The sequence below is a fragment of the Sander vitreus genome, chromosome 16 (genome assembly GCF_031162955.1).
Source record: "Sander vitreus isolate 19-12246 chromosome 16, sanVit1, whole genome shotgun sequence".
In the NCBI taxonomy this organism is placed as follows: Eukaryota; Metazoa; Chordata; class Actinopteri; order Perciformes; family Percidae; genus Sander; species Sander vitreus.
The window spans coordinates 3,210,095-3,232,594 of record NC_135870.1 but is presented as its reverse complement, the minus strand read 5'-3'; the positions used below and the strand labels follow the sequence as shown (position 1 = coordinate 3,232,594).

Below are 22,500 nucleotides of genomic sequence, written 5' to 3'. Positions count from 1 at the left end.
ATACAAATTAGGGCTGTCAATTGATTAAAAAATGTAATCTAATTAATTACATACGCTGTGATTAATTAATTGCATACATAATTAACGGTGCCTGAACCGATAAAAAAAGAAAAGAAAAAAAAAGGGTAGTAAACAACAGTCGGTGACATTAAAAAACGGCTTGTTTATTGCTAAGGCCATATGGTCAAAAGTGAATGATTTAATAATAATGTATAACAATAACAATAACTTATTTCAGTAGTAAATTGCTGTTGAACGACAAAAACAACCACCAGATGGGAAAAGGACATTTACAATAACTTCAAATGCACCACGAGGCTGTAGTTTACCAGTTTCATTGAACGCACCGTCTGTGTTGTTTCTCCGACGGCAGCTGCAGATTGTTACATCCCGGTGTTGAATCCTCTACAGTAAAACAGTCACACTTTACACCGTTTAGCGTTAGCTGTCAGCATTTTAACCGTGTTTAATCCAGCTACTAGCTAGCGGTAGGCTAACGTTAGCTGCTGTTATATAGTGTTAACTAGCGTCATGTGTAGCGGTGTTTGTGTTTCAGAGCATCAGAGAGAAGAGCAGACATATCAGTGGAACCAGATTTCGGTAGCCAGGGTTGGCAGGAAGAAGATTTTTACAAGTAAATGTTCCAATTAATGATCCAGGCAGAACATTCTCATCTCCCTCCTTCATTTTACAGTCCAGTGGTGGCTAGAACAGCTCCGGGTCAAACGTCAATATGGAATGGATTAATCTGCGTTATTTTTTGACAGCCCTAATACAAACACTACAGATTAATATACACATATTTAATAAAAGATGTGATGGAGAGATGCAAAAAACCCTCAGAGGGGCTTAATCTGTCCACTCATAAATGCATACTCCAATGAAAATAGAAAGAAACTAAAATACTGATAATAACAGAAAAGAGAAGACAGAGGGGGGAAAAAAGCCAAAACTAAAATTACATACAATATCAAATCAACAGAATAAATATGAAAGGTTAAATTATATTAGGAGTTACATGGGTTGTTTGCAAGACATCCCATAGGGCAGTGGTGTAGTCTAGTTCTGTAGTTTCTGTAACGTAAGCGTCTGCTATAGTGCCACCCAAAGCTACAGTAGCTTCAGGGACAGGCTTACGAAAATAATGAGAGTGTAGTTTGAGTTGGCTTTCATTTCATATCTACTTGTTTGCACTGTGCAAGCTACTGTGTTGTTGTTCCTAGGTGACTCGCAACACAGATGGGGTCAATTTATGCCCAAATGTATCCTTGTGCTTTTGTAAGTGGGTATATGGAAATTATTGACCTTTAGTGGGTATATGGCTTATGCCTGCGTATCACGTAATTGTAATTTATTTATTTTAACAGGGACAGTGCACAGAAGACATTTATAGATGTCTTGTGCCAGGTTGTAGCAAATTGCTAGTTTCCGCCCGTAGTCCCTGGGCAGGTAGATGGCGCAATAAAATACAGACAAAGTATTTACAGTATATAATACAGATACATAAAGTCCTAAAAATCTACAGACATTATTGTCCTCTATCCCACCCCATCTAGAGCTAAAACTAGAGCAGAGTGTAACACATCTTTTCAGAGGAGGAGCAGAAGCATTATGAATTATTTTTAAAATGTAAGCAAACATTTGAGTAAAATATAACATTTTCAAGATTTAGCACGTGCGAATATACTGTGATGGTAATGACGTGGCTTTTTGTCATGGATCTTGAGGGCACTTTTATAGAATGATCCAAGTGGCCTTAGGGCTGTTTTACATGCCTGAGACCAACTTGAAATACAATATAAAAAATGTGGAATAATCATTGTGTATAGGTATGTACTTGATGCCTCAACAGTAAGGGAATTTCTAATGTTTCTGTAGTTTGATAAATTAAATTTCAGCTTTTTGATATGTTTTTTTAAAGCTGAGAGTTGGATCAAGGGTGACAACCAGACATTTGAATTGGTGCGCTAGACTACACCACTGCCATAGGGATAACATTGCACAGAGAAAAACAAACCTTTAACAGCTTTCTTAAATTGTACATAAGCATAAGTGTTAGCTTTGAAAAACATCTGATGGTAAAACTTGCCATATCCCTGATTTAAACCAAACTGAAGTTGAGATGTTTGACAGATAGGAGGCCTGAGTTTGTAGTTATGTCGAGTGGCATGATTATAAAGTTAGTAACAGTAAAGAAAAAAAGAGTTCATTATTTCCCCTGTCTGAATGCTCTTTGTTGCTTGTAGAGAGCTTGTAGAAAGGCCTCTTTACAAATGGATGTTATTCAGTTTTTGTACATGGAGAACAAAATGCTGCGCAATGGTTCGACCAGACTGACAACTGAAAGGGCAGAAAGAGACAAAGACAAAACTAGTTCACATGTAAATAAAACATCTTTTTTTTTTTTTAATCTCTTTTAAAATAGTTATTATTCAAGGGAAGAAGAGAAACATCAGTATAACAGACAGCAGTACAGGCAGCTGCCAGGAGGAGGCAGAGTTCAACCTGAGATCAGACATAAACACACCTTACTGCAACATGATGTCCAGCATGATAACCAGTGACTCAGCTAGCAGAGAGGGATGCTTTAACTGCAGAGTGTGTGTGTGTGTGTGTGTGTGTGTGTGTGTGTGTGTGTGTGTGTGTGTGTGTGTGTGTGTGTGTGTGTGTGTGTCTGTGCACTGCAACATAAAATCGTGATTGGTTTAAGGAAATGCCAATAAATCAGAGCATGTTTTTCTCCCATCCCAGAATGCTGTGTGGACTAGCCAGACCCTCCTCTGCAGCGCTGTGGACTAGATAGTCTACAAAAGTAGGCGACTGCCGGCTGGTCACGTGACGCCGGCTACAGAGCTCCGTCTTATCAGCTGCAGTTGCAAGTTGAATTTAGCCAAGAAAAGTTGACTGTGAGCCAAGGGGACTGAGAGATGCCGGTCCTTTCAGAGGCCATTGCAGTTGAGTTCAGCCGAGAAAAAGTAAGCAGTTATGTTCCCTACGAAATAAGGGAGAGCTAATTAGACGAAATTAGATTAGATTAGACAGAGCTTCACGAGATGACGAACCAGGGCAGTTGAGTTTAGCCGAGAAAAAGTGAGCATCATGTGGCAACGATAGATAAGTTAAAGGTCCCATGACATGCTGCTTTTTGGATGCTTTTATATAGACCTTAGTGGTCCCCTAATACTGTATCTGAAGTCTCTTTTATATAGACCTTAGTGGTCCGCTAATACTGTATCTGTAGTCTCTTTTATATAGACCTTAGTGGTCCGCTAATACTGTATCTGTAGTCTCTTTTATATAGGCCTTAGTGGTCCCCTAATACTGTATCTGAAGTCTCTTTTATATAGACCTTAGTGGTCCGCTAATACTGTATCTGTAGTCTCTTTTATATAGACCTTAGTGGTCCCCTAATACTGTATCTGAAGTCTCTTTTATAGAGACCTTAGTGGTCCCCTAATACTGTATCTGAAGTCTCTTTTATATAGGCCTTAGTGGTCCCCTAATACTGTATCTAAAGTCTCTTTTATATAGACCTTAGTGGTCCCCTAATACTGTATCTGAAGTCTCTTTCCCGAAATTCAGCCTTGGTGCAGAATAACAGCCACTAGAGCCAGTCCCACAATGAGCTTTCCTTAGGATGTGCCATTTCTGTGTCTGTAGCTTTAAATGCTATTGGGGAGGAGAGGGGGGGGCAAGGTGGAGGGTGGGGGTATGGCCTTGACCAACTGCCACTTTGCTTGCCTAATTCTCTGGGCGGGCAAAGCAGAGAAAGGGGAGGTAACCTTTCCCCTTATGATGTCATAAAGGGAAGATCCAGATCGGCCCATCTGAGCTTTCATTTTCTCAAAGGCAGAGCAGGATACCCAGGGCTAGGTTTACACCTATCACCATTTCTAGCCACTGGGGGACCATAGGCGGGCTGGGGGAACTCACATTAATGTTAAAAAACCTCATAAGCATAAGCATAAGCATTTTCATGCCATGGGACCTTTAAGACACCAAAACAACTAGTTAAGTTTAGGAAAAGATCGTGGTTTGGATTAAAACACTCCAGAGAAACAAGCATGCGTTTCCTGGGTGAAAGTCTTTTGTTTTCGCCAGGAAGCGAACGCTGCTCCCCGGCTTGAAGGCCCTGTGTTTTATGTCCCACCCATCCACCGCAGCCTCCTCCATACACGGATCTTCACGTTCTTGTACAGCAGCAGCCAATGAGGTGCTGACAGCAATAAATATGTGGAATACATGCCAATTACTGTGCTTTACTATTCGTAGCGTATGTGTGCAAATGGCTCAAGAGAACAGCTTGGTGTTTGTGTTGCATCGTGTTGCGGAAGTTGTACCTGCAGCTCCACTCCGTAGCCGGTGTACACGGTCACAGTGTAGGTACAGTGGAAGAAGGAGCCGTCGGGCAGAGGGGGGTCATCAGACGAGTCGATGTATCCCTCCGGGTCGGAGAAATTCACCATGCAGCTCGACAGACCTGCAGGAAGAGAGCAGAGGAGTTCATTAACGCACAGTTTTTTTTATTTTTTATTGTTGTTTTTGTTTTGTTTCTTCTAAGCCCTGACTTGTAATCCCTTTTAATGCAAGCCCGACTGGAAACTCATTGGAAATCCCTACTGTGTATAATTAATGACGGAAATTACAGGGATCAAAGAGGCTACACAGCAGAAGCAGCGAGGCTTTTAACGGTGACTCTGAATAAGTAATCACATTCTCCGACCCTTTTGTAACATGAGTAACTACACTATTTTTTTTTTAAGATTATTTTTTGGGGATTTTTAGGCCTTTATTGACAGGACAGCTGAAGAAGAGAGAGGGGGAATGACATGCAGCAGGTCGGAATCAAACCCGGGCCCGCTGCATAGAGGAGTAAACCTCTATATGGGCGCCCGCTCTACCAACTGAGCTATCCGGGCGCCCAGTATTCAGATATTTGTACTTTACTTGCGTGTTTCCATTTTATGCTACTTTATATTTCTACTCCACCGGGGTTCCAACTAACGATTATTTTCTCAATTAATGGATTAGTTGTTTGGTCTATAAAATGTGGATCAGTGTTTCCCAAAAAGCCCAAGATGACGTCTTCAAATGTCTTGTTTTGTCCCCAACTCAAAGATATTCAGTTTACTGTCACAGAGGAGAGAAGAAACTAGAAAATATTCACATTCAGGAAACTGGAATCAGAGAATTTTTGGCAACACTTTACAATAAGGGTACATTAATTAGCATTACTTAATGCATTAATAATCATTAATTAACCATTAGTTACAATTAAATGTGTCTAATAAACATTTATAAACAATATTCATGTTTGTTCATGTTAACTAAGGTATTAATTGATGCATTATTTACCATTAGTTAATGCCTTGAATAACTGTTAATAACAGTTAACTAGAGGTTCAGTATACTCGCCGTTCCCAACCTGTCGCGCGCCAGTGTGACGTCATGGGAGCGCCGTAACTGTTTATACTAAAGCCTTTCATTCACCATAAAAGAACTCATCTTAACGCAGTAAGTTTACAAGAGAGACTTGCAGTCACTCTGAGAGTCCTGGCATCCAGTTGCCCTTGAACTCGTCCATGCTTCCTGTTTACGCTTTGTTGGGCGCCACTGAAAAAGATGGAGTGGAGCTGGTCGGCACTTAAAATCCTGGCACACCAGCGAGATCTACGTCATTTTGACGTCACATTGGCGCGCGACAGGTCGGATGCGGCGACTGTAAAGAGGCCTTTAGGTGTCTATTTTACCGTAAGTAAACCTATGACTTACTTTTGGTCGAGGGTGAGATCAGTGAAAAGACTCCATAGTCGGGTTGCTTGTTCCTTTTATCATCATGTAGACATTAACTTAAAGCCCAACCTATATAAATTATTGTGCATGCTATGTAAGCATTACTTAACCATAATTGGTCACTTGATTAATGTATAATAATACTGAAGCATTACCAAACCATAACTAAACAGTTAGTAATGATCTTTGTTAGCCTTATTGTAAAGTTAAGAACACATGCACCTTAACTTACACTCGATAAATGCATAATAGTGCTGCTAAAACATCACTTAACCATAGTTAACCAGTTATTATTGCTCTTTGTGAGCAATAATATTGCAAAGATGAAAGCATATACCCCTTGAGTAACACTTGATTAATGCATTGATTCACCATAATTAATTAAACTGTCACTGTCATTCAACAGTAGTGAACCAAATGGAAATATTTGTTTTGTTTGTTTTGTTTTGTTTTGGGATCTGTTATCCACCCAAAAAAAGAGACCATATGCTACATGTTAAAAGAAAAACCAATTATTTTTACAAAATATATGTTAACAATTTCACTACAAATTGCCACTTGCTTTTGTAATTTCTAATAAAATTAAAGAGCCTCCAAAAGGAATGAATCATAAAGAAAACATTGCAGTGGTCTATACAATTACTAGGATTGGGTATTAATTAACTGTAACATGAACTGTATCACTTTATAACTTTATAACAATATAAATACCTGCATGAGGCAAATGATTGTAATTAATTAATTTATTGGCAGAAGCTCTTGAATCTCTTTCAACTGCTGTACTTTTTTCAAAATGGCTTCATCAGCCTCAACAGCTTGTTTACATTGCTTGGCAATGTCTATGAGCTTCCTTTCCTTGAGCTGAAGAACCAGTTGACAGATAGTCTAGCTAGCTGTCTCAATTTACATATTATTATTAGGGCTGTCAATCGATTAAAAAATATAATCTAATTAATTACATACTCTGTGATTAATTAATCGAAATTAATCGCATACATAATTAACGGTGCCTGAACCGATACTTTTTAAGAAAGTAAAAAAATAAAATAAAATAAAGGGTACTAAACAACAGCTGGTGACATTAAAGAACGGCTTGTTTATTGCTAAGGCCATGTGGTCAAAATGAAATGATTTAATAATAATGTATAACAATAACTTATTTCACTAGTAAATTGCTGTTGAACCATCAGATGGGAAAAGGACATTTACAATAACTTCAAATGCACCACGAGGCTGTAGTTTACCAGTTTCATTGAACGCACCGTCTGTGTTGTTTCTCCGACGGCAGCTGCAGATTGTTACATCCCGGTGTTGAATCCTCTACAGTAAAACACAGTCAAACTTTACACCGTTTAGCGTTAGCTGTCAGCATTGTAACCGTGTTTAATCCAGCTACTAGCTAGCGGTAGGCTAACGTTAGCTGCTGTCGAGTATAGTGTTAACTAGCGTCATGTGCAGCGGTGTTTGTGTTTCAGAGCATTAGAGAGAAGTGCAGACATATCAGTGGAACCAGATTTCGGTAGCCAGGGTTGGCAGGAAGAAGATTTTTACAAGTAAATGTTCTAATTAATGATCCAGGCAGAACATTCTCATCTCCCTCCTTCATTTTACAGTCCAATGGTGGCTAGAACGGCTCCGGGTCAAACGTCAATATGGAATGGATTAATCTGCGTTATTTTTTTTAACGCGTTATTTGTTCTAAGATTAATTAATCGAAATTAACGCGTTATTTTGACAGCCCTAATTATTATACATTAATCCAGTGATAGTTAAGGTGCATACAGTATGTTCTCATCTAATGGAGCGTTTCAGACAGAGGGTGAATACAGGTATATTCAGACAGACATTATGAGAAATATAATGCGTTTGTGGAACATTAAAGCATGTAAACATATTCTAGTAGAAACCCAAAATACAAGTATGAACCTGAAAATAAGCATGATATGGGACCTTTAAGTAGAGCATTTGAGTAAATGTACTTAGTTACTTTGCAGCACTGTGTAAGATGTGGATTGACTGAAGGAAAGTGTGCATACGTCAAACTAAACGCTGACTGAGTACCTGACGAAGGTGTCCCTGTCTCTGCGTCCATGTCCAGCAGCGGCGTCCCCACAGCGGTGCTCTCGTCCCACTCAGGAGTGTGTGTCTGTGTGTGCGGCAGCGTGGAGTGTGTGTCCGTGGGAAGAGACTGAGTTGGACCGCTGCCTTGGCCTGACACTGCAGCTGATGCAGGGGGTTTCACGCTCCGCAGTAATCCCCCGCTTTCATGCTCCAGGGAATGACTTCCAGGGAGGGAGCTGACGCTGAGTCCTCTGCCCAGAAGAGGGAGCAGGTTCTGGGGCAGAGAGGAGGGGAGGGTCTCCCCTTTGTGGGAGACAAGGCGTCCTTTTTGAGATAGCACCGACTGTAGCAAACCTCCAGCCCATTGGCTTTTGGCTTTGGCACTACTTTCCTTTGTGCCCGCTGGTGTCACCGCCGGAGGCTGGGTGGATGGGGCGGCTGTGGGGACTTCTTTATCTGGAAAGAGTTCAAAAAAACAAGCAAGGGAGGAATCATTTCAACTGGTGTTGTGAATCTGTTGGATTTCATTCTGTGAACAAAGCCCATCAAAGTTTTAATTGGTATCTTAACTGTTTTCCTTTCTGAAGATGTATCTGCATGAATCTACTTTGAACCAATCCTCCTTTCCTATGGTTCCTTTTCCTTATCTGTCTACTCTCACGTCATCTGAGCCAATGGAGCGATTGTTAGAAAATGTAAATGAGTGGGGGGCGGCATAGCTCAATAAATTGTGACAATTGTTCATTTTGTGATAAAAGCGCCAGAATTGGCACGTGTCGATAGATACGTAGGCCTACAGTATCTCACAAAGGTGAGTACACCCCTCACATTTTAGTAAATATTTCATTATATCTTTTAATGGGACAACACTGAAGAAATTACACTTTGCTACAATGTAAAGTATTAAGTGTACAGCTTGTATAACAGTGTAAATGTGCTGTCCCCTCAAAATAACTCAGCACACGTCTAAACCGCTGGCAACTAAAGTGAGTACACCCCTATGTTAAATTCCCATAGAGGCAGATTTTTATTTTGAAAGGCCAGTTATTTCATGGATCCAGGATACTATGATCCTGATAAAGTTCCCTTGGTCCCCACATCATCACATACCCTTCACCATACCCCCACATCATCACATACCCTTCACCATACCCCCACATCATCACATACCCTTCACCATACCCCCACATCATCACATACCCTTCATCATACCCCCACATCATCACATACCCTTCACCATACCCCCACATCATCACATACCCTTCACCATACCTAGAGACTGGCATGGTTGTATTTTAGTTAGCCTAATAGCTGGTTTGATTTGCATTGAGAGATAATTTTATGGAAAGTACCCCATGCCAATCTCTAGGTATGGTGAAGGGTATGTGATGATGTGGGGACCAAGGGAACTTTATCAGGATCATAGTATCCTGGATCCATGAAATAACTGGTCTTTAAAAATAAACATCTGCCTGCCTCTATGGGAATTTAACATAGGGGTGTACTCACTTTAGTTGCAAGCGGTTTAGACATTAATGGCTGTGTGCTGAGTTATTTTGAGGGGACAGCACATTTACACTGTTATACAAGCTGTACACTTAATACTTTACATTGTAGCAAAGTGTAATTTCTTCAGTGTTGCCCCATTAAAAGATATAATGAAATATTTACTAAAATGTGAGGGGTGTACTCACTTTTGTGAGATACTGTACATTGGGAACAAAACTCGATATTGGGCCATCGCAAACTTCTTTGACGCCAACATGTCTAGCGGATCTGATATAGCAAATACCGCCAAAGTGTTCTATGCAGGTAACCACATTTTGGAAAATGGCTGCCATGGTCAAAATAATGCTTATCTCCAGTAGCCCAATATACAGATCTCTTCTAAATATATTGAGCTAGCGCTTTTATCACAAAATGAACAATAGGTTAGCTATGCCGCCCCACTATATATCTGATTCCTTTGTTTGTCAGATAGATAGATAGATAGATCGATAGATAGATACTTTATTCATCACGAGGGAAATTGTAGGCATCCAGTAGCTTAGACAACCATAACACAACAAACACACATACACATATATATCTCACATATATAAAAATCACTCACAGAAATGTAAGAGTTATAAAAATCACTCACAGAAATTTAAAGAGTTAAAGTTGCTATGGTAGACTGTGTGCAGTGGTGGTAGTGCAAAAGAGATCAGTGCAGGGATTGAACAGTGCAATAGCTTATTATTAAATATTAACTATGACTATGAAAAGACAAGAATGTAAACCTAATAGAATTAGAATGGCTTGACAAACAAGAAAAGAAATAATATACGTTAAGAACAATATATAACAGGGAATAAGTTATAAGATGTATATGTTATGACCAGAGTCCAGATTGTGTAGGAGGGCTAATATAGCCTATAAGACAGTCAGCTGTACAGCAGACAGAGATATAATGGTGGTAGGGGCTGAGAGCGACAGGCTCATGCTGAAAAGTCCATTTCACCCCTCCCCCTTTGTGTGGTATTGAAGAGTTGGATGGCCCTGGGGACAAAGGACCTCCTCAACCTGTCTGTTGAGCATGACAGTGACAGAAGTCGGCCACTGAACATGCTCCTCTGTTTAATGAACGTGCTGTGTAGTGGGTGGCGGTCATTGTCCGTGATCGCCAACATCCTACTCATGGTCCGTTTGTCTGCAGTTGCTGTGAGCGACTCCAGCTCAATGCCAACAACAGAGCCAGCTTTCCTTTCCTTACCAGCCTGTTCAGTCGCCCAGCGTCTCTCTTCTTAATGCCGCCTCCTCATTAAACCTTTAGAACATTGTTGAACAGAACCCTGCTTCCAGGATTGACTGACAGGGACCAAGCCAGTAGATGATGGGATACGAACCACGAAACAATCATGATCGGGTTGTTTCACAACAACTGGCCAAGACAGTCAGGACAAAAAAAAATAAAAAATCCTCGAAAATGCCCTGGGAGCATGACTCTGGGTGGTTGTGTCCTGCTGGGCTTATCTAACCGGCACAGACAGAGTCGGGCTTATAGTACCTCCACCTTTCTCACAACATACTGAGCACACACACACACACACACACACACACACACACACACACACACACACACACACACACACACACACACACACACACACACAAACACAGGGGATGGTGTAGTGGAGAGACAGGGCAGTTAAGCATGACAGAAGCTGAGCGAAAAGGGAGGGGGGGAAGGAGACACTGAAAAGAAGAAATGCATAGACAGGCAAACCGCTCTGCCGTGCATGCTAAAATGCCATCTCCAGCAGCTTAGTTCAAAAACAGCACAGAGCAGCATTTATGTAAACACATACAGACACACACACACACAGACACACACAGACACAGACACAGACACACACACACACACACACACACACACACACACACACACACGTTTCTTGCCCACTATACTTTTCGGTCCACCCTCACTAAAAGCAGTGGTCCGACACCCTACAACAAGCCCTGATGGTGCATTCCCACTTTAATCTACATACCAGTGTCATTTACAGACTCCTCGAGCAAAAAAGGATGCTTTCCATAATGTTTTCAGATGAATAGAATAATAATTTAAGCATTTTAGTGGCAAAATAAAGCACTTTAAGTGGACCAAACTGACACTGAACATTTGCCCCATAGGGTTATATTGCATCCGTAGCTGTCGGTACCAGCGTTCACGCTTAATATTGCACAAATTTCAAAGAGTGTTGTTCCTATGAGTCACTTACACACAAAAACACAGGAAAATAGGGTCCAGGTTGAAGGAAGCGGTAGTTACCCTTTAACTAGTTGTTTTGGTGTCTAAACTTTAATGTCGTCGCCGCATGACGCTCACTTTTTGTCGGCTCATCCCAACTACGGCCTAATTTTGTAGGAATCATACAGATTGGTGTGTATACATTTTTGTACGATATCGTACAAACCTGTTCATGAGAATGCGTTGAAGTGAGTTGATTTTAAGGAAAGGATTTTGTTCCAGGAGTCAGGTCCACTAAAAGAAAGTAAAAAAAAAAGAAGAAAAAAAAAGGAGAACTGCTTCTGTCATTTATATCAAGAAAGCAATATGTCAAGGGAAAATATGCTCTCTGTGTTGGCAACAACATGAGCACTTTCTTTATGTTTGGCTGTTTTTCATCTCCAGACAGAAAATAAATAGCTTTTTGTTGTGTATTATTATTTCTGGATATACCTGCATTACCGCTCAATGTGTCAAAACCGCCGCTATCAAGAAACTCTTTCAGCTTTCAACAGCTTGCAATTATTTAGGCAGCCACTCAGCAGCAGATGTTGACACACACACACACACACACACACACACACACACACACACACACACACACACACACACACACACACACACACTTTTGCTCTTAATGTAGCTCTACTCAAAAACTTTGCTTTTGATATTTGAAGTCATTTAAAATTAAATTTGAAAGAAAGTCATAGTAATTATGGTGACAAGTAATTATGTCCTGAGTGGAACACTATCTATCTATCCATCTATCTATCCATCCATCCATCCATCCATCCATCCATCTATCTATCTATCTATCTATCCATCCATCCATCCATCCATCCATCTATCTATCTTTTTATTTATCTATCTATCTATCTATCTATCTATCTATCTATCTATCTATCTATCTATCTATCTATCTATCTATCTATCTTTTTATTTATCTATCTATCTATCTATCTATCTATCTATCCATCTATCTATCTATCTATCTATCTATCTATCTATCTATCTATCTATCTATCTTTTTATTTATCTATCTATCTATCTATCTATCTATCCATCCATTTATCCATCTATCTATCTATCTATCTATCTATCCATCCATCCATCCATCCATCTATATATCTATCCATCCATCCATCCATCTATATATCTATCCATCCATCCATCTATCTATCTATCTATCTATCTATCCATCCATCCATCCATCTCAAATTTTCCAGCAATTAAAGCATTAAACCCTCCATACAGCTGGCAGAGTAATATATAAAACATAAAGCTTATTAACCACCAATCAAAGCCACAGGTGAGCTGTAGATTTTCAGACAAACGTAGTGTCCTCTCTGCATAAATGAATTAAATCATTTATAATAACTGACATGTTCATTAGTTACAATGGCATGTGAATAGACCTCGCATTTTCCAGTTCCCTTTGGGAGGAATTGAATTCTTACTCCACAATATCATCGTCTAATTCTTGCTCAGCTCATAATCAAGGCTTCATTGTAGCTGTGAATAAATGACTCTGATTATAATGCTCCAACATTTCAGCTTGAGGTTGGTCAAACATTGTTTCTCAATCAAGTGAAACACAGCTTTATGGCAGCATCAATCGCAAAACACAGAGCTGAGAGAGTCCTGGCCTCTTTTAAAGCGGCACTTATCGATATTTCTATATCAACGATGGATCTAATCGATATGTGTGATGTGACAAGGGTCACAAACCCAGCAGACAACCATCGCCTGACTCTGCTTGTTTAGATATTGTGAAGCTTCAGCGGAGGGAATTTAGTACTAAAAAGACGCCAAACCATACAATGATATACTGTTAATTCCTACCCTCTAATATGTCCTTATTTCGAAACCTGAGAACGTAGCAGTTGTGGTTTTAAACATTTTGTTAAACCTACACTGTATAATTTTTTGAGTTGATTCTTAGCAAAAAAAAAACCTTTGTTCTTTCAAAGTATGTGCTCACCAACTAATCAAAGTATTCTCGTAAGCGTAGAATCTGCCATTCAGAATCATTCAGAACACATACGAGCGAGTCGCTGCCGATACCGATACCAGTATCGGTATCAGCTCCGATACTGCCTAAAACGCTGGTATCGGTATCGGGAAGTACTGGAGTTCATGCACCAATCCGATACCACGTAATAAAGCCCTAAAGGAAATCTACGTTAAAGTAGTTTATTTATGTTCTTTTTCCGTTATAACTGACTGTCAAACTGGAGAATAAAAGAACGTTCTGGGGCGTTCATGTTTCACAAAGAGTTTAACCTGAGCCAGACTGACAACAAAGATAGAAATAATATCACATCCATACAGGGATAGTAGTATACAGCTGTTATACATCATATCATCCATACAGGGATAGTAGTATACAGCTGTTATACATCATATCATCCATACAGGGATAGTAGTATACAGCTGTTATACATCATATCATCCATACAGGGATAGTAGTATACAGCTGTTATACATCATATCATCCATACAGGGATAGTAGTATACAGCTGTTATACATCATATCATCCATACAGGGATAGTAGTATACAGCTGTTATACATCATATCATCCATACAGAGATAGTAGTATACAGCTGTTATACATCATATCATCTATACAGGGATAGTAGTATACAGCTGTTATACATCATATCATCCATACAGGGATAGTAGTATACAGCTGTTATACATCATATCATCTATACAGGGATAGTAGTATACAGCTGTTATACATCATATCATCTATACAGGGATAGTAGTATACAGTTGTTAAAACATAATAAAATATATGACACACTGGTATCGGCCGATACGCAAGTTCAGGTATCAGAATCGGTATTGGGAAGCAAAAAATGGTATCGGGCCATCTTCAGTTTCCTCCCTGCCTGCTGCTCTTTAATGGGCGTTCTTCTTCTCCAGCAATTAGCTGCAGACTAGAACACTTGTAGGCGAAGATTTGCATCCCCCACTACCTACAGACTGTAGAAAAACGAGTACCGTCATGTTTTCAGAATTTTGGTACCGACTTGGTACCAAAGTACCGGGTCTCGTGACATCCCTAGTCAGATCACAATTCGTCTTGTTGGTCGTTTGTACTTGTATTTAGCGCTGTCCACTTGTGATCCCATCGCCCACAATGCATCTTAAAACCAAGTGTAAAGAAAGAAAACATTTGAGATTGGAAAACAGAATGGGTTAGAAACACAGCGACCCTTTCAGATTAAATAAGACAGTTTTGCTGCCCGAGCAGCACATCTAGGGTTTTGTTATCTTTATTGTGCTGACAGAATTTTATAGAAAGCATTTGGAGCCATTAGATGACAGTCCTTTGTCCTTAATTAGTCTCCAGTGTGTGTGTGTGTGTGTGTGTGTGTGTGTGTGTGTGTGTGTGTGTGTGTGTACACATTTGCATTCAGTGTGCCTTTTTTTGTTTTCATCCCAATTACCTTATTTACTTCAAGAAGGTCGCTGTGTCACTTTACACCATCGAAACAATGACGTGTTATGAGTGGAGACACATGAATACAGATAGATTGGGGTGGAATAAGCAGGACTATAATGAGCTCTACAGTGTAAGTGGTTTGATCCACTGAACCCAAATATCTAACCTACGGAAATAAGTCCACAGTCTTTCCGTTTAACATATTTTGTATAATACATTTTCTGTCATGTATCGAAAAAATGTGCTGACAGCTTTCATATCTGTGCTGCTACCTGAATAATTCGGTTCACTCATCAGATGAATAATTAAAGCCCAGATGTTGTCAGGTCCATTAAAGCACAAGATGAATGTGCTCCGTTTAGTTTCTGCTGGAGAAGACAATAGATACGTTGATGAGGGGTGACAGACTTGTGGTATTTTTTAGGTTTGTTTGATGGGAATTCGCCGTGACGTTCGCTGTTGTGACAGCTGTAGTTTGATGGAGCGTTCAGCTTTCTGAAAGCGATGTCAGACAAGAGCCTTGGCACACAGAACAGTGCATGAATAAGACTGAAAAATGAGTAATAAAAAGATAATGACGAGAATGAAACAAGGAAATAAACCACCTAAATGAGAGGTACTTAAAATACGGTTAAAGCTGTGAATCAGCCAACCAGTCCTCCAAACCATACGACAATATGGGTCGTTTGTTCCTACCCTCTAATACTAACCCTAACCCCGTTTTATAAATTAGCACCCCTAGCGGTGTCAGGAAATACGTACTCATATCTAAACCAGAGAATGTAACGGTCGCGGTTTTAAACACGTCGTTAATGTTGTGAAATGATTGCAGTTTGGTTATGTTTAGGCACCAAAACTACTTAGTTAAGTTTAGAAAAAGATGGTGGTTTGGTTTAAAATCAGATGTTACTTCACTTCCTGAAGGTTACGTGATGCTGAACGTGACGTATCGTTAAAGCTTATAGTGCGTAGTTTCTGTCGCCCCCATGAGGAATTCTAAGTAATGACAACAAAACTGTCAGCGCATCCACATGATACAAGCCTTCTGTTATTGTGCACCGCCCCCAGCCCCCCTCACGCAGTTGCTAGTAGCCAAGGAGACACGGAGGATTAAAAACACATGATGGACTCTTCAGAAGAGGTCATTATCTTCACTCGAGTTTCTGCGTGGGAAAGTCACCGGACGCCACAATCTTCTGAACATAGTCATACTGAGAAATCCAGAGAGAGCTGTGTGGAGCTGATAGTCTTAATTAGCTTTGTAGCAACTCATTTGGCAATGGCTTGAATGTAACGGACGTTCATTAATATCAGAAAGTTACGCACTAAAGCTTTAAGTTGGAAAAAACTCGCCATTTAATTTTGTTTTTAAACGGGACATGAACCATCCTGGGTGAAAGTCCTGTTTGTTTGCCTCTTTACGCAGAAATTTGGCGCTGTTATACTTCCTCACCTTACTTCCTGCTTTGCTCCTGTCATGACTACCAGGGCCACATCACTATAAACATAAATATAGGTTGTAATTGCTGCTTTATAAGAGATTTTATAAGAGATACACACTGTATAATGTATTATGAACTTGCCAAATATTTGTCAGTTTGTTTGTCTGTCAGCAAACTACTGGCCCGATTTCCACACTAAGTGTCTGACGGTCACACTGAGCCACACAGCAGCTATACAACACGACTCTCAACAATAACTCACATTAGCAAGTCTCCTTTTTGATCTGACTTAAAAATATGACCCTTATTGTTGAACGAGCGAAAAAACATTAATCAGGGAATAGTGCACTGCTAACGTCAGTTTTCAGGCTCAACGTTCATGCAAATATCACTTCGGTGCATTTAGATGCAGCTGTGTCAAGTCAAGTCAATTTTATCAAATCCCAAACCGAAGACACATTTCATATAGAGCAGTCTAGACCATACTCATTTACAGAGACCCACATTTCCCCCATGAGCAACGGGGGGTGGGGGGGGGGGGGGGGGAGGAAAAACTCCACTTTACCGGAAATAAACCTTGAGCAGAACCAGACGGCTCCAGGGAGACGGCCATCTGCTCTGCCCTTACTAAATTAAATACCTCTGCTAACAGCACACTGTCTGCTGCTGCTGGCCGATAATGAACAAACGATTCTCTTTTACTGGTTTTATTGTGAGTTTGATACGTAACGGGTCGACACCGGTAGGCACTGCCTCCAATAAAAAGCTTGAAAAAGTGACAGAAATTAAAAATAGTCCCCAACAAATGTACTTTTTCCTCCCGTTTGAGTTACGTTTGCTAAAAAGCAGCGGTTTTATGAAATGACAGAGCTTATGTAGGAAAGTTCAACTCACAAAACAAGAACCAATTGAAACACAATTAAAACACCATTGTTGTAAATAATGTCATGACTCTTTCCTATCTTCAGTGTTGGGGAGTAACGGAGTACATGTACCGGCGTTACGTATTCAGAATACAAATTATGAGTAACTGTATTCCGTTACAGTTACAATTTAAATAGTTGGTATTTAGAATACAGTTACATTGTTGAAAAAGTAAGCTGCGTGGCGTGTCCGTTTATATTTCGGCTCCCATGTTAACAGGTTAGAACTTACACACTGCCTGCGTGAAATGCACGTCTCAGGCGCGGCTCGAGCCGTGCCGAAAATGCGTGTATGCTAGAAATAGGACCGACGCCTATTTTTCACGTGACAAACAAAAGTGTTGGAAGCGTTTCCAGGCAAAATAGAATAGGAAAAGATGTTTATATGTCATTTTGACACAAATACATATTAATAAATGACATGTTGATATTTGAAAAGTCTCTAGGATATAAATGTAATAAAAAAAAAAAATTATTTTCTAATATTGCACCTGTCAATACAGAACTAAATATTCTGCAGCCTATTTTACCGTCAATACTGCCGACGTTGTCTTTGCTGTAATCAGATCAGTATATATTTATCAATGGGAAACATACAGATAAGGCTAGCAGCAGCGCCGCGTCAGACACGTTTCTGGTGTGTAAAGACAAAATAATCCACGCAACTGCCACGATTTCAGGTTCACAATACAATTTTCGCACAATAAGCTGCAGACAAATGACTGAAAAATATCCCTTTATTTCTATAAACTGTGCAAAACAACAGATGTGTCCTCTTATCAAAAGCACAACTGAAATTGTATTTGGTCTAACATAACACAAAAATAAATCAAAAAATATGTTTTAAAACAAATCCCACTTCAAAATAACTAAATAAATAGAAAAAGAAAATCTCTTCAGATAAATAAACTACGAAGACGTAGTGACGTCTGTAGTGTAGATTACGCCCCAGGCCGCTAAAAAACTGCATTGCGATTGTTTTTTCATCTCAACTGGTTGTAATCTTTACACATTTATATCCTTTTTTTTAACCGATTCACAATGCATCGTGGGTGTTACTGTAGAAACTTGATAAAAATGTGTTGATGTGTTGGTTTGGTCCACTGCCTGCTTTCCTCTTTTACATCAACTTCAGCGGCCTTTGCAGCTTGAGTTTAGCTGACACAACGGGACTGTGAGCCGGCTCCAGAGCACCGTGACGTCACGGTCATTTAAGCTACCGTTGCCGTTGAGTTCAGCCGACAAAAAGGTGACCGTCCTGCGGCGATGACAGTTTAGTTTAGATACCAATACGACTAGTTGAAATTGGAAAAAAAAGATTGTGGTTTTAGGCTAAAACACTGGTCATGTTAAGTAGTCCAGTACATGCTACAATACATTTTCATATTACACAGCAGTCACATAGCCGGTTTGTAATTTGGACATAAACAACCGAGTCTCTTGCCGTTTCTTGAATCTGTCTGACGATTTCGGCGTCGGCCCTTGCCAAAGTTCACGAATCTTGTCTTCTCTTCAGTTAGAAATTTTCTTCAAAAGAAATCTCTTCAGATAAATAAACTATGAAGACGTAGTGACGTCTGAAGTCAAACAAGTGTAATCCAAAGTAGATTACGCCCTAGGCCGTTAAAAAACTGCATCTGCAACTGATTGTTTTTTTAGCTTTTTATCTCAACTGTTTGTAATCTTTACACATTTATATCCTTTTTTGAACCGATTCACAATGCATCGTGGATGTCACTGTAGAAACTTGAATGAGAATGACAGTTTGTACGTTTTGGCTGTTTTGTACAAACGGGCCAAAAGTATCTGCAGCTGCAGACGTGAAAGGTCAGTGAACCCCAAGGGGGCCGTAGGTACTCTGAAGATGCGCCTTTCTGTTTGGCGGAGCCTTGATGTCTGCTGTTTCAAAGGACCATGGGATAAGTTGTGCAGGGATCCCCCGGGGTACGCAGCCAAACCTGTGTGACCTCTCGATCATCAAGCAGGGATTAAAAGCGACCACTTGCTGGTCCTCGAAAAGGGTTTCATAACTCGCAGTTGTGCCTTTTTTCAGGACATCAGTCGAGAGTTTTATTGACTCTGAGAGTCTCCAAAAAGCCCAATATGTGGTGACAGCCACGACAACAACAAGTCTTATTGCTAGAGCATGTTCGGAGGATTGATGGAACAGATATTATAGAAAGGAGGGCAATGCTGCACACTCATAACTCTCATGCAATCTTTTTTATTTTCAGTTCCAGAGATCAATGTGTTTCCTCCTTCATAGTTTTATCCTGAAGGTACAACGTGCCAAAACATTGACTGCATAACTTATGTAAAGGATTCTACATTGAGTTTCTGACATGTGTACTGAGTGTTTTTTCGTTCCATTCTTCTACCAAAAACAAATTCCACAAACAGTCATAGGCTTAAAACCGGGTCAGGACCTACCCCATCTGAGGTTTGCCCCCCCCCCCCCCCTAAAAATATCATTAAAAACCACGCTGTGTCTCGTAAATAATATTTTTAAACCTTTATTTATCCAGGTAAGTCAATTGAAAACAAATTCTCAATTGCAACGATGACCTGTCACATTCACCCAGTTCCACATTCATACCTGGAAGCTGCCCAGTACAACCACAGTCTGACCTGCTGGCCACTGAGCAGCTCCACTGGAGTGGTTGGAGGTTAAGGGCCTTGCTCAGTGGTGGTGCTGTTCCCCACCCAGATTTTATCATGTTGGTCTTGGGATTGAACTGGCAACATCCAGGTCCTAAGCTTGCTTCTTTAACCTCTCCGCCACCACTCCCCAATATCATGATGATATACTTAAAATATGATATATACTTAAATTGTGTAAGTGTATGATATTATTAGTGGGCAGGGTCAGACTGATGTGACATGAAGGGGGAGTGGTTGGTTGCTGATTTAACCTCAAGTCACATGTGTGCGCGAGGAGGCGGTTTTGGAGATGCTTGTTTCAAGCTGGAGGTGTGTCAAAAAGACCGGGCCTTAGGCAAACGGCGGTAGAACATGGCCGACAAAACGTAACAACAACTTTTTTTTTAAACTGAAACGTGGGTGCGTTGAACACCCTGTGTCAGGAATGCGTGGCTTGGATCCAAAAAATGCAGAGTAGAGGAATTTTATTAAACAAAAGACTTACAACATAAGGTGTCCTGAGGAAGGCAGGCAGGCACAAAAGAAGATAAACCAAAATCCAAAAACCAATAGAAAAACCCAGAAGACACGAAAAGGGAAAAAACTACCAGGAAGAAGCGACGCAGGGGATGACAGCACAGAGACTATCCGACTATACCTGCTCAGGAACAGGTGATATACATCAGGGCGGGGCAGACAATCAGAAAGGCGGGAAAGCAGAAGACAGGAAGTTAAACAAGACATAACAGGGGATAGAGAGAGAGAGACTACAAAATAAAACAGGAAAAACTGCAACAGAAACCCACAATCGTGACACAATGTAGTCCATACCTAGCTACTGAGCATGTAGTCCTTACCTAGCTACTGAGCATGTAGTCCTTACCTAGCTACTGAGCATGTAGTCCTTACCTAGCTACTGAGCATGTAGTCCTTACCTAGCTACTGAGCATGTGCGACTGCCAACAAAGATGTTCCAGCAGTGAGAGGTCTCACTCTGTAGCTAAAACAGAGACCTGAACACAGGGTGAAAAGAGGAGCTGCAGCAATGTGCAGTACAACAAAAATATGTTTTTTGAAAATTAAACCATGTAAACCTATTCTGATACAACCTCTAAATACAATTATGAACCTGAAAATGAGCAGAATATGAGCACTTTAAAACACTAAGAAGGCTTGACACAACATGAACCTTTGCTCCAAGTATCACCAGGGCTCTACACATGAACTCCAGCATTAAGAACATTGTATACACAGAGTTTACTAAAAAGAAAGATTGTGAACGACTCACTTTAGCAGTAGGTTTTTCCGCTCGCCGCCATCTCGCCAGTCAAAAAGAGTCGATCTCCGAATGCGACGTAACAGGGAGGAGAGTAAAGATGGAAAGCTCCTAAAGCTTAGTTCCATATAAATGCACGGATTATTCGTTGTTTTGTCGTCAGTGAAAAACAATATTGACCTTGTAGCTGAAAAAGGAGCCTCATATAAGAATGACATTTCCTCCTATGGAGTCCGTTCATTCGCACTCGGAGATCAACCCAACCAAACCAAGGGGAAATCGCTCCAAGTTTACAAATTCATCAGCTGATTCGGACCAAAGCAAACAAACTACAGGTGTGAAAACGACCATAGTCCATTCAGTGTCTGCCTGGCTTAATGTGGACTTAAGTGTCGCTGACCACATCCACAAATGCCTCTTTTCCATCTATGTGACATTTTAAACCATCCACTTGTCGTATCAAGTGTCACGTGTCTGGGACTTTTGGGACCATTATGTTTGCCCGGTTTGAATTCTGTGACTCCGCAGGAAATGAAATGTGGCAGAAGCGAATGAGAAATACATTCTGTTGATATGGATTGCTATCGGATGAATGATTGAAGCTGTGAATATTAGATGCCAGGAATTTCATTAAAGTCTCTCATTGTGTTTCCCCGGTTTCGCCTCCGTATGCAGGTGCAATGCTGCTTCTCATTCTCCATTAATATACACAGACGCAAATACAGGTCTCGCCGAGGAGTCGCAGCAACCCTGCCGAAGCAGTGCACACCGCATCTGTTAGCAACGTTTAGTGATTGGCGCGTGTGTGTGTGTGTGTGTGTGTGCGTGTGTGTGTGTGTGTGTGCTTCTCACAAATTAACTGGTAACTGCAGGAGGAAAACGACAGTGACTGTGGGTCTGTTTATTCGGTCGTGTTCGAGTGGGAGAAAGAGAGTAAAATGGAGGCATAATTCAATAGTCCTCCGTGACTGCAGACTTTCATTTCCACAACAACACAATCAAGTCTGAGGTTGTAAAGCCACGTCAAATAAAAGGGTCTCCACGGCGCTGAAATCTGACAACAATGAAGATTGGATCCTTTGTGGGTTTGTGTGAGTGTATTTGTGTGTTTTTTTCTGAGCCTGAACCACTGCGCTAAAA

General features: G+C 40.5%; 1 protein-coding gene across 1 annotated transcript in view; it reads right to left on the bottom strand.

The window, feature by feature from the left end:
- The window catches only part of sez6l (seizure related 6 homolog (mouse)-like), an 89,719-nt gene that overhangs the window by 40,112 nt on the left and 27,107 nt on the right, over nt 1-22,500 (bottom strand). Inside the window, exons 2-3 of the mRNA XM_078271354.1 lie at nt 7,855-8,310; nt 4,341-4,480 (exon numbers count right to left, since the gene is read on the bottom strand). Of these exons, the coding sequence (XP_078127480.1) occupies nt 4,341-4,480; nt 7,855-8,310 (596 nt within the window). The remainder of the gene's footprint in view (nt 1-4,340; nt 4,481-7,854; nt 8,311-22,500) is intronic.